This window comes from Calypte anna, chromosome 13 (genome assembly GCF_003957555.1).
Source record: "Calypte anna isolate BGI_N300 chromosome 13, bCalAnn1_v1.p, whole genome shotgun sequence".
Taxonomy (NCBI): Eukaryota; Metazoa; Chordata; class Aves; order Apodiformes; family Trochilidae; genus Calypte; species Calypte anna.
The window spans coordinates 10,819,747-10,832,233 of NC_044259.1; the positions used below are offsets into that span (position 1 = coordinate 10,819,747).

Consider the following 12,487-nt stretch of genomic DNA (forward strand, 5'->3'; position numbering starts at 1 on the left):
TGTGTTTTATATTGGAAGTCTTATGTAAATTGCATACATGGAGCCATTTTGCAAGTTGATATAGTATTGATCTATCTAAAATATATGTAAGCTGATTTTCCTCTTAAATTCCTAAAGATGTATTTCTCTTGGAACAGAGTACAGGGAGGGTTATGGCACAGGACTTAGTATGGAGCCAGGAATGTGATGGGTTTATTTTTTTCTTCCTCTTCTTTTTAGTGAATAGTACAAGTATGTTGGAAGTACAGGAAAGCTGGAAGTTTTTTTTGGAGGGGAATTTTTGACACTGCTCTCTCTCATGGCCCATAATTTGGTATGGTAAAAAGAGATAAGAAATTAAGAAGTGTTTCTGGTAAAGTTGTCAGGAATGCCATGAAAAAAGAAGAGAAGTGAGTTACATTTCAGCATTAAATGCCTAGCTGAAGAAAGTGATAGAAATGTCTACCTCACCTACAATATATTGAGATGGAAAAGAGTAGGATAAGATTTGGGTTAAAAGGAGAGTTCCTTGTGTGAAGGAACTGATAGATGGTCAGGGTTATAAGAAAATGGTTTCTTTGTAGTCTGTATGAGGGGGAACTTGGTAGTGGTGGTGACTGCTTTTTGAGGGTTCATTTTTGAAGAACCATGAGCCTGCAGTAGGGTGGATTGATTTTGGAAGACACAGACTTGGAAGGCTGTTGTCTGTCCTGCTGGGAGCATCAGGAATCTTATGTTCTTCTATTTCATAGCAGTCTGTCCCACTCAGTGAGGTTTGTTAATGGCACAGGTTATCTTTATCTGAAAACTTGAAAAGTATTTGGAGAGAACGTGCAATACAAAATTCAACTGAAATAGAAATTACATTTTAAAGACTTTTTAGTATAAATATCTTAATTACTTGGCTTTTTGTTTCAACAGGAATGCCCAAGGAAAAGTACGATCCACCTGATCCACGGAGGATGTACACAATTATGTCCTCAGAGGAGGCAGCCAACGGGAAGAAATCACACTGGGCAGAGTTGGAAATAAGTGGTAAGACACTGAGGAGTGGTCCTGAGTTATGAACTCATTGTAAGTTAAGAGTAATCTACACAGTATGTGCTTGGAACAAGAAATCCAGAGTGGAGTTACCTGTCTTGAAGTGAGCCAGCCCAGGAAGATAGTGCCAGGGAGGGGTGTTGGGTTGTGATGACACAGGGAGCTGTAGGAGAGGTAAGTTGAGGCAGGTGGGGAATCCTAACATGTAATAAAGTTGGGAAGATGAGGACATGGTTGTGAGGTCTTTGTGTTTTGAGAAGATAGGGTGAGTGAGAGTTTGGATTTAAGATCAAATTTTCAAAAAGAAGGGGGTGAAGTTGGGATTATATGATATGACATGTGCTGTTACTTTGATATAACAATGATGTGTTCATCCTTGACATTATAGTTACTATTGAAGTAGAAGCTTAGAGTTTAAAAACAGTTGTAAATCTTCAGTCTGCTCTTGAGATTAAAAAAAAAAAAAAAAATCCTCCAGGAACTGCAGAACTGCCAGCTTTGAGGTACTCTTTGAATTTTGGACCTTTTATTGGAAATAAGAAAATGCTCAGAATTCATAAACATTAATTTCAACTGGTGTGGGACACTGGTTTCTTGTGATTTGTAGAGTGAATTCTTATTTTGCTACATGAAGTGTGTTTATAAGGAAGTTCAAGCCAAATATTTTAAGAATTTAAAATATTTATGGTGGTGTAAATTTAGGACAAATATTTGCTTAAATATGAAGTTTCTTCAAGAGATTGCACAAACTGTTAAGGGGTTATTTCTACATGACTACAATAGAGAAATTGATGGAAGGACAAATACAAATAGAGTTCTTTCAATTGTTAAGAGTCTTTCCATCCAGATCAGTGAATCTGTGTCTTGCTTCAAGTGCCACATGCCTTAGCATGTGAATAGCATCCTTTACTTGAGGGTTACAGATGCAGAAACCTAGTTAAGTGCTGCTTCAGGAATCAGCATTATGTATCAGCATTAGGCTTGGATATCCACTCGGACATCTGCTGCCTCTGCATAGAAAATGCATTAAGTGATGGCTCTTTCCTTTCATGTCTGGTAATCTCACTAGAGATTGATTCCAGCCAAGAGAGGTGCAGGGAGGGAAGGGATGAGGGACCTTGATGGGGAAGCCAGAAGGGTTTCTTTGATCACAGTCACCTGTTTGCAATAGGGAGTAGGGGAAGAGGTGTTAATTTGGTGTTAAAATTGCAAAGAACTATTGATTTGTATTTAAAACCTTTCAAAGGATTTCTTAATGAGAATTACAGTAACATTAATTCTTTAAAATCTGTTAGCATTTGCCTTGCAAAATAAAATGTGACTGGTTTTGTTTTATTAATGTTCACACTGTCGTTTTTTCATGAAATACTTGGTCAGCTAATACAGAGAACCATGAAAAGCATTTTCAGCTGCTGTCATTTAAATCACAGAGCTTTTTTTCTATGCCACTCACTTTCTTACAGCTCACTGTAAATATACATTTATTAAGCTTTTTGTGTGATATTAATGAGATTGTTCTTAATATTGGTGAGTCATGGTGGGGCTTTAAAAGGCTGTCACAAGTAACTTTTCTGCCTTGGAGAAACCGGTGTGGGTTTTCTTCTAATGCTTTTGGAGCAGTGAGATGACTTCTTTAAATGGAAAAGCAGCCTGGGGGGAAAAAAAGATCTTGGAGAGAAAAAATGTTTTGAGACTTTCTGATGATATCTCACATTCCTTGCATGCAGCAGTGTAAAAATCTTGATTCTGTCACATAAATTCGTGTTTCCACCCTTCAGTTTATACAAAAATCATACAGTTTTTTTAAATATCTGGCAATAGTTTATGCAGCTTTTAGTGGAAAGCCAGATGGAAATCCATGTTTTCAACTAAGCATTTTAGTCATCCCAAATATAGTGCTTCTATCTGTTCTTGGTTGGATAAATGCCATAGAATAAAGATTTTTGGTTTGAAAGATGTTGCAGAGAAAGAAGGGGAAAACCAAAGAAGCCTCTTTCATCTCAAGACTGTTTCTTACACCTGGGTTAATTATTGAATTCATGGTCAGTTAGTAAATGTCTTGTAGGGAGCTTGAGAAAGACAGATGGTGAAACCTTAAGTATGGATTGGAAAAAACACTCATTATCCCTGGCAATGCTTTGTTTTCTTATGCATCGCTGAAATTTCTGATCTATAGAATCAGTGATTAATGGAATTTTAATTTAATAATAATAAAAGCCACAACAAAAACCAGACTAAACTCCCCCTAAAGTCCTACACACACACGCTTCTAAAATGCGTAAGTATTGCCAAACCTGTATGTTTTAAATCTTCTATTTTCTTCTGTACCTTCCCTTCACAGGGAAAGTGAGAAGCTTGAGTTCATCATTGTGGACACTGACCCATTTGACAGCTTTGCATCTCAGTGACAATTCCTTGTCCCGAATTCCTTCAGACATTGCCAAGCTTCACAATCTGGTTTATCTGGACCTGTCCTCGAATAAAATCCGCAGTTTACCAGCAGAGCTCGGAAACATGGTGTCACTCAGGTGTGTACATGTCAGCAGGAGTTTAAATTGTTCTCATTATGTTTGTAGCCACAGTTTAAATTGAATTAAATTCTTATGTTCTAGTAAATTAAAAGCATAAAGGAATTCCCAGTTCCTCACACCTTTTTATCTGTCTTGCTGAATACTTGGTATGGTCTCTACAGCTATGGCAGTGATGGCTTTTCTGTGATCTCCTGTTTGATGTATGACAGCACAGAATGAGCTTCAGAAGTGCTTTGTTTGATAGCAGTCACCCATTTTATGTTTTTCCAAGTCCAGTTTCCTCTCTTACACATCTCCTTCCACACTCTATTACAAATCTGTATGGGGTGTCTTCCTTTAAGAAGTAATGATACCCAAAAAGTTGCTTTTAACACCTAGTAAGGTAGGAAAAAGGTAAAATTAAACATTCATAATCATGCAAACTTCATCTTTTCCTCTTAATTCACTTTAGTGATTATTTTTAGCAGTAGTTCTTTTTATGCTTATTTTATAAAAACTACAATTTGTCTAATACCAGATCCCCACTTTTGGTAACTTATAACTGAATTCCTGTGCAAAGTGGGAAGGAGAAAAAAAATGTTCTAAACACACCTTTTTTTTTTCTCAGTTTTAGAGTAACAATATGTGCAAAGTTTACATGGAATGATTCTTCCTTTTGCAAGTGAAACATGAATAGTGATGCTATTTAGATTATAATTGAGTCTGCAGCATTTCACTTGGTAAAACCACTTACAAAAACCATGATGTATTTATGTAAGAGTAGATGTTTGGAGGCAATATTCTTTTACCCTTAGCCCAAAGGAAGAGCCTTATCTGAGGTTTATTAGACAGTTACCAGTAATTGCCTTCATTGCTTTTAATTTTTAAAACCTTTATGGAGCTTTCTCCAATCCAAAAAATACTGAGTCTAAAAAGAATGTTATTAAAATTAAAGAAGACAATAGAGAAATGTGGTGCCAGCATAGCTTTAATGAAACTAGAAGCAAAGGAGGTTTGCACATAGAAATACCAGTCCTTGCATTTTCTGCTGCATTTTCTGCAGTGCACTCTGTTGTGGAGGATTAATGTAACTGATTAAAGGTACTAATAGCTCAAATTCCAAAGCAGTTGAAGTCTCAGCCTCTCCAAGACTGAGCAAAGGGACCTTGATTTCTAGGCATAATTGGCAGCTCTGTTTCATTGTGTGTTATATGGTTGTTTTCCACTGTAAAGTAGTCTGTTCTAAAGAAAGTTTTGTGTTAGTGCTTCAGTTACAAGCAGTTATTGGTAACAGATTTCTTCCTTTATCCACTCCTCAGGTATTGTGAGCTGGCAATCCTAATTTTAATGGCACAGTCTCATCTTTTGTATTCATTAGCATCCATTTATTTTCATTTCATTTATATATTTCATTTTAAAATATTGCTGTAAAGGTGGTATCCATGACAGGGAGTTAGCTTTGATGACTGAGTAGTCATGAAAAGTAGTGTCAAAACCTGTTATGCCTTGTTTCTAACACTTTTCCCAATTAATTCTGGATGTTTCTATGAAGTTTCAGTTCTTCCAAGCCCTAAATCTCTTCTGAATAGAGAAGCCTAAATCTTGTAAATGTGAAATGTGTAGTCAAGGTCTAGGATCACACCAGTTTTCTATCTGTCACTTAAACATAACACATGAATCCAGATCTCTAGGCTTGAAAGCCAGTGCATTAATCCACTGTGTGCTTTCTGTCCTCAGGAATTGCAGCTCATCCATAATTTCTTTCTGTGGGGGTGAGAGTGAAGAAAAACCCCTAAGTGCATCGTATATTACAACACTCTGCAGGTCTCAGCTGTGAGGGAGTTTCATGTTTCAGGCTGGCTCTGGCTGCAGACACTTCCCATAGCTTCTGGGAAGCTGTTCAGACTACCAGGAATTCAGCACTGGGCATTGCTGATAGCCTGAGCTACAGGAATCATTTGTGCTCCCACACTTGAGAATTGATAACAGGTCTTTCAGCTCCCACATCTGGAGCTCTGGCTTTGGTCTCTATAGCAAAGCTTGGCTGAGGCTCCTTGCAGCTCCTTTTTTACTGCAGGTACTTGAAGAAGAAGGTGTCAGAGCAATGAGAGTTCTGATCTTTGTGGAAAGAGGAGGAAAAAATTAAACACTGTACCATGTTGTCTTGGAAAGCTCTGCTGTAAAATGGATTCTCTTGATTTGCTTGACAGAACTGGTGGGATTTGCTGTGATCCCCTTTGCTGTGTAGAGGGGGTAGGTTCTGCAGAGCAAGGATCATCAGAGAAAGTAGTTCTTTCATCCAAGAGAGAAAATGTACTGCTGTGCCATTCTTCCAGCTCAGTCCAACCCAGTCCTGGATTTTTTGTTTATTTGTATTCTGGGATATAATTTCCCTTTTTCTGGGCTTTACTCATAACTGAGCTGTTTCACGGTCTGGTTTGTCAGAGCTGTTATTGTTTTTTCTGTGAAAGTATTTAATTATTGCTAATATCTACAAAATCTCTGACTTTTTAAGGTAAACTTGCCAAATAGCTACTTTCCTCTGTACTTTAACATAATATGTATTTTGTCTGTGCATGTGTGTTTGAGACCTGCAGGATTTCCCTAACTATTCCTGTTTAGTCTTTGAGTTTTTCAATATTGTGGTTCACTGCTATGTTGTTTCACTTTTAGTTAAACTTCATATACTGTACTCCTGAAGACAAATGTTGCTGTTTTCAGCTGTATATAATTCTTGCTCTTTCCACAGGGAACTACATTTAAATAACAACCTGTTACGAGTTTTACCTTTTGAGCTGGGAAAACTGTTCCAGTTACAGACTTTGGGTCTGAAAGGTATTACTACTACTTCTTTTTTTTTTTTTTTTTTTTTTTCATCTGTGCTTTGTTTAATGATACTGCTTTGGAGATGTAGTGGCTGTAGACTGCTATTATAAGATGTTGCTGAATCCCAGATGTAGCTGCTTACTCTACATTTGTAAAAATTGTCATTTAGGGATTATTTTGAAAAAGAAAAAACCCCCACAAAACAACACAAAAAAAACCCCAAAACAAACAAACAAACAAAAACAACAACAAACCAACCCAAGTTGGGAGCACTCCACATATAAAGAGGTTTGCTTCTCTTTCTGCGGAGTGAGTGGAAGCTTTATATTGCTTGAGCTTGGATACAGAGCTGCTTTAACTAAGAAATGGTCTGCAGGTAACTCTAGGTATTTAACCAGAAAGGGAGTGTGCTCTGTACTGCTGTAGGGTACTGTACTGTTTATGCAACCAGCAATTTAAATATCTTTCCATATTTTTTTAATCTTAACTGCATGGATTCTAGCTATAAAACTGTGGAGCTTGGGGGAGCCATTGTCACAAAATGAGGAGCACAGAGTGATGCTACACTTCTAAGTAGTGTTGAGCACCAAAAGTCTGGTTTTCTCCCTTTAAAACGGGATGATTTCAGTGTGTGTTGTCCATGAGAACTTTCACAACTTGCTTATGCATTTGGCTGATCATAGGCTTGTAGGTAGATATGACTGCAAATAAGTGGGTGGTGGATGTTCCACTCGTGTCAAGTAAAGCAAGCAGAGGTGGCTCCTCTGTTTGGCCTCATGTGCTCTGCCTGCCTGTCCCCCACTCTTGGATCCAAAAAAAGCCCCTGGAGTGGCCACTGAGAAAACAGACCCTGGAGGGAATGGGGTTAACTTCACTGGAGCTATTCACAACATCTAATGCTTTGTGGGACTGAAGACCTGAGATCTGAAAGCTTGAAGTAGTTTGTAACAGATGCATTATCTTTCCTCAGAGATGTCAGCTCTGAACACTGATGTGTAAGTTGATAATGGCCCTGTATATTTTATTCAGTACTTCTGAAAATCTGTTTGCAGGAAATCCGCTCACACAGGACATTCTGAACCTTTACCAGGAACCAGATGGGACGCGAAGGCTACTGAACTATTTGCTTGATAATTTGGCAGGTACTGCAAAAAGAAGTAAGTGATCATTCTTAAAACATACATTTCTGCTGTGTAAAATAAATTTGATTATCACTTTTTGTATCTCTTCTTTAATCCGTTCACATAGTTTCAACAGAACAGCCACCTCCAAGGTCTTGGATTATGTTGCAAGAACCAGACCGTACAAGACCAACAGGTACTGTAACAATTTCAGAGTCTTTGTTGTGTTTTTTTTTTCCCTATTATAGAAGCTGTTGATCTTTACTATCAACTGGAGAAAATGAGTGCTTGAATTAACCAATCATCTGTACAGTGCTGACCAGCTGGCTGAACTAATTCTATCTGAGTTTAAGCACATGTTCCAGAATTACCCATTTTTTACTAGGAAGTAATTTTTTTTTAATTAGTATTCTCCTTGGTGGAAATGAAACTGTTATCCACAGTTAGTTAAACAGGAATTGCAACAGGCTTAATTGAGCATTTGTTGAAAATAAAAAAGGAAGGTCCATGAGTGTAATTTCAAAAAAAATGTCTTTCTTTTTTTGTTCTGAGTAACCAGTTTAAAAAACAAACCAGAAAATCCCCAAAACACAAAAATCCCAAATCCATGCAGCTGGATTACCTGCCAGGTTTCCCCAAACTGTCTCATTGCACTCCTGTTCCAAATTTATAGAGAGCAGATGTTGTCTTCAAAACAGTTATTACCCATGGTAATAATTAAGGTAGATTTTAAATAAGGTCGGTTTTAAATAATCTATTTGAAAAGCTTTTGAACCTTTTTGGTATAACTAGCAAGTTTGCAAAATACATTTACCTTGTTCTGGGCTTTTCAGAGCAGAGCATGGCTTAGCATAAAGTAAATTTGCCTGCTACAGTAAACTGCACTGACTCTAAAGAAGAGATGGGGGTTGTTTTTTGTTTTCTAATTAAATGCTAGAAGATGAAAGTGAAGAACATAATTGTATATATATATTTTGTTGTAAATATATCAGTGTGTGAGTAAAATTACTCTTCTGCAGCATTGTTTTCTGTCATGTGTTACAACGTGCTCTGTGATAAATACGCTACCCGGCAGCTGTATGGCTACTGCCCGTCTTGGGCATTGAACTGGGAATACAGAAAAAAAGCCATTATGCAGGAAATCCTGAGCTGCAATGCTGACATCATAAGTCTTCAGGTAAAAGATACATTTCTTTTTCTCTTCCCATCTGCTGGTATCTCTGTATTAAATGTATTTACAGTAAATGGTCTGTTTTCAAAACCTTCCGAAAACAAAAGAAAAAAGAGGTGTTTAGAGCATTATTGGTTGCTTGACATCAAAAGAATGCTTTTCAGCCTACACAGTTGGAATGTGAACCAGCAGCTGCTGATCAAAGAAATGTAAGTGAGGCTGTCTTTGTGCCTGTGTGTGTATGTGGGGCTATAATTGACACATTTTCAAATAAAAAGCTTGAGATAATCATAACTCTAGGGATTACAGAAATTAATTTATATTTTCTTCAAATAGGAATATCGCTCAAATTTGCATTCTCTGATGTACTTAATTCTTACTTTTTTTTTCCTAAATCTAATTTGAAAGTGATTTACACTTCTGAAGAGTCTAAATAATACCAGTCTTGTGTATTTTGCTAACTGTACGTTCATGCTGTGCTGTCTTACAACTTTATAGGAGGTTGAAACGGAGCAGTACTACAGTTTTTTCCTGGTAGAACTGAAGGAACGTGGCTACAATGGATTCTTCAGTCCAAAATCTAGAGCTAGGACAATGTCAGAACAGGAAAGAAAACATGTCGATGGTTGTGCAATATTTTTCAAAACAGAAAAGTAAGTTAATATGCTTTGCAAAGCCTTCTGCTGTGTCCTGTTGTCTTTCACACCATTTCTCAGGTCAGTCTGTTGCTCTAACAGTTTGGCATTAGTTGCCCTTTTTGTAGCCACTCATTGTTTCTGATGGATAATTCCTATTATCAGAAAGAGTGGTCTGGACAAGAGGAATCATTCTATGTGTAACTAGAAATAGAAAATTTTACCATGAAGTTTTGTTGAAATTTCATTCCATTAAAGTAGTGTATGTTTAGGAGGGCACTGAATTATAATGCAGTTGTTGATTGTGTCCCAACCATTAGGGGTTAATAATGAAAAATGAAGCAAATGTCTTAGTTGTTTTCTTTTTCTTTGATTGAAAGAATTGATAAGCCTCAAAACTGCTGAAATCAGACCTCAAATAATGACTCTTTGATACATCAGCCTGCTGATAAGGCAGAAGATAAGGCACTTAATATCACTGCTCACTTCTAAAGAAACCTCAGTATTTAAGAGCTGCAGCACTTGCTGATTGTGTCATATTGTACAACACTTAGGCTTTAAGGGTAATAATGTCCCCTCCTCCTCGTGCTTCCACTCCTTTGTGTCCACACAGGACACCTGTGCAAGATCTGTTTTGGCTCAGAAATATGATTTAGTTTCTTTTAAACCTGTGCATTTGATCTAGACACTGGTGCAGAATTAAAAGTGAGCACAACTTTTCTATAGTTTCTCTCTCTCTGGAAATAATAACTTATAATAACTTAAAAAACATACTAAAAGTGTTAGGAGAACTATCCTTTGAGTTCAGTTTAGGGTTTTGTGAAATTATGTGATTGGCTGAGATTTTCACATCATAAAGGTGTTCGAGCTCTAATTAAAAGGAGAACTGCCTACAAAGTTTGTATCTGGCTGCTGAAAAAACCCATGTATGATGTTCCTCTTTCAGATTTACTTTGGTTCAAAAACATACTGTTGAGTTCAATCAACTAGCTATGGCAAACTCAGAAGGTTCAGAAGCTATGCTGAACAGAGTTATGACAAAAGACAACATTGGAGTTGCTGTATTGTTAGAACTGCGAAAGGAATTGATAGAAATGTCATGTAAGTCCTATCTAGATTAATTTTTTAATTAGTTGTAGTTTGTAAGTGGGAAAAATTGGTTTTTGTTACAGTAAACCAGAAAAATTGGTTCTACAGCTGAATGTAACTTTGCATATTGTGTTCTCAGACATCTGAAGAGTTTTTAAGGAATAGTCATATCACTTAAATGATAAGGTTTTTTTCTATTTAAACCTTTTTTGCTTAGAAAATACAAAGACTTGAGTTTAAGTGATTTGTCCTTGAAGTTATATACAGGTATCAGAGTCGGCGTTAGTCACGTGTTTATGGGTTTTAACTTTTTTTTTTAACTTGTTTTCATCACTGTCATGCTTATCTGTTACTTATGTTAATTTACAGTATTCTTAGATACGATAGCATTACATGAAACAAGATAGTCTGTTTGTTAATTCATATAAAGCATTCAAAACCATCAACTAAAACACTTTGTAGATGTAAGAGGCTGTATAACCCTCTTAAACAAAATGGCATCAACTCTCTTCAAATTACACTGGTATCTTATTTTTTCCTTCCCTCAAACATCTTGTTTTTAAAATTCAATAATAGTGCTTTTTGTTGCTGGCTATGTAAGGTAAAGAACTGATTTTTAATTTTAGCTGGAAAGCCACATCTTGGGATGGAAAAGCAGCTGGTTCTTGTAGCTAATGCACATATGCATTGGGACCCAGATTATTCTGATGTGAAGCTGGTTCAGACTATGATGTTCCTGTCCGAGGTAAAGAACATTATTGATAAAGCTTCTCGTAGTCTCAAACCTGGTGTTTCGGGAGAACTTGGAACCATTCCACTTGTACTGTGTGCAGATCTCAATTCTCTACCAGACTCTGGTAAGAGTTCCATTTTTTTTATTTTTTAAGACTGTTTGGAGTGTGTAATGATTTAAATTTTAAGGTCTCACTTTTCTAAAGGAGTGTTAAATGTGGGGAATATATTGGTTTGGTGTCATAAGTGCTAAAGATACTAAAAATATTTGAGGAGAGAGCCTGAATTGTTTCTTTTGTGAGTGACATTATTGCCTATGCAGTAGTGTAGCTATGTCTGATCTTTCAGAAGGATTTTCACTGTTATTATTATAGGAATGAAAAGGAAGAAAATATCTTCCAAAAAGAACTTGTCAATTTGGCTTTGCAGCCTTTTTAGTTAACTTTATCTACAGTAGTGGCACAAAAGTTGGCTTTTTCTGAAATATTTTAACTGAAGAACATTGAAAGCCTGGAGAGGAGGAAGCTGGAGCCAGCACCTATAGAATTTTACTTGCACTTCTTTCATCTCCCCACAGTCAGACTGTTCCTAACTATTTTTTTCTAGTCAAAGCCTGTCTCACTTTGTTCTAGGTGACATTTGCTCTTGATATTCATATACGTTGTATTGAAATAAAAAGTACTGCTGACTACTGTGTATGTGTAGAGGTTTTGCTTTTATAATGCATAAGGTTGTGTGTATGACTCAGAAGAGATCTGCTGAATCCATGTTAATGCCTTCTCGTGTGCCTCCCTTGTAGGTGTTGTTGAGTACTTGAGCACTGGTGGAGTGGAAACAAACCACAAAGATTTTAAGGAACTGAGGTACAATGAAAGTCTTACTAACTTCAGCTGTAATGGGAAAAATGGAACAACAAATGGAAGAATTACACACGGTTTTAAGTTGAAGAGTGCCTATGAGAATGGTCTAATGCCTTATACAAATTACACATTTGACTTCAAGGTAATGAATTGACTGAAGTTATGGAAAACTTCTCTATTTTGATGTTATTTAATTAGCACATTATTTAATGTGATTTGCTGTGTGAGATTGAACAAATTAATCCGTTTGGGTAGCTGACTGCAAATTTGCCAAGTTTTTTTTTCCAAACAGCAAACTAGAGTGCCCAACACTTTAGTCTCCTAGAAATAGAATTTTTCTTGTTAGTAACTTGTAGTAGATTTGCAAGAGTTGGGATTCTGTTAACCTTCCCTGTAAATAGGAAGGTATTTTAATACTCCAAGCTAAATGAAATAGTACAACAGGGTCACTTAAGCTGTCAACTGCGAGGAAATAATCTATGTTGCTACTGGAAAACTCTCAGTGCTTTGTAGACCAGGGGCA

At 36.7% G+C, this 12,487-nt stretch overlaps 1 protein-coding gene across 2 annotated transcripts in view; it reads left to right on the forward strand.

Moving 5' to 3' along the window:
* Positions 1-12,487, forward strand: part of CNOT6 (CCR4-NOT transcription complex subunit 6) — a 30,508-nt gene that overhangs the window by 13,605 nt on the left and 4,416 nt on the right. Inside the window, exons 2-11 of one of the 2 annotated variants that reach the window (XM_030458935.1) lie at positions 901-1,014; positions 3,362-3,548; positions 6,280-6,365; positions 7,409-7,513; positions 7,605-7,673; positions 8,497-8,654; positions 9,147-9,301; positions 10,230-10,384; positions 10,999-11,229; positions 11,904-12,106. In XM_030458935.1, coding sequence (XP_030314795.1) covers positions 903-1,014; positions 3,362-3,548; positions 6,280-6,365; positions 7,409-7,513; positions 7,605-7,673; positions 8,497-8,654; positions 9,147-9,301; positions 10,230-10,384; positions 10,999-11,229; positions 11,904-12,106 — 1,461 coding nt within the window. In that variant the 5' untranslated portion in view covers positions 901-902. The remainder of the gene's footprint in view (positions 1-900; positions 1,015-3,361; positions 3,549-6,279; positions 6,366-7,408; positions 7,514-7,604; positions 7,674-8,496; positions 8,655-9,146; positions 9,302-10,229; positions 10,385-10,998; positions 11,230-11,903; positions 12,107-12,487) is intronic. The other variant, XM_030458936.1, reaches the window with a different exon arrangement.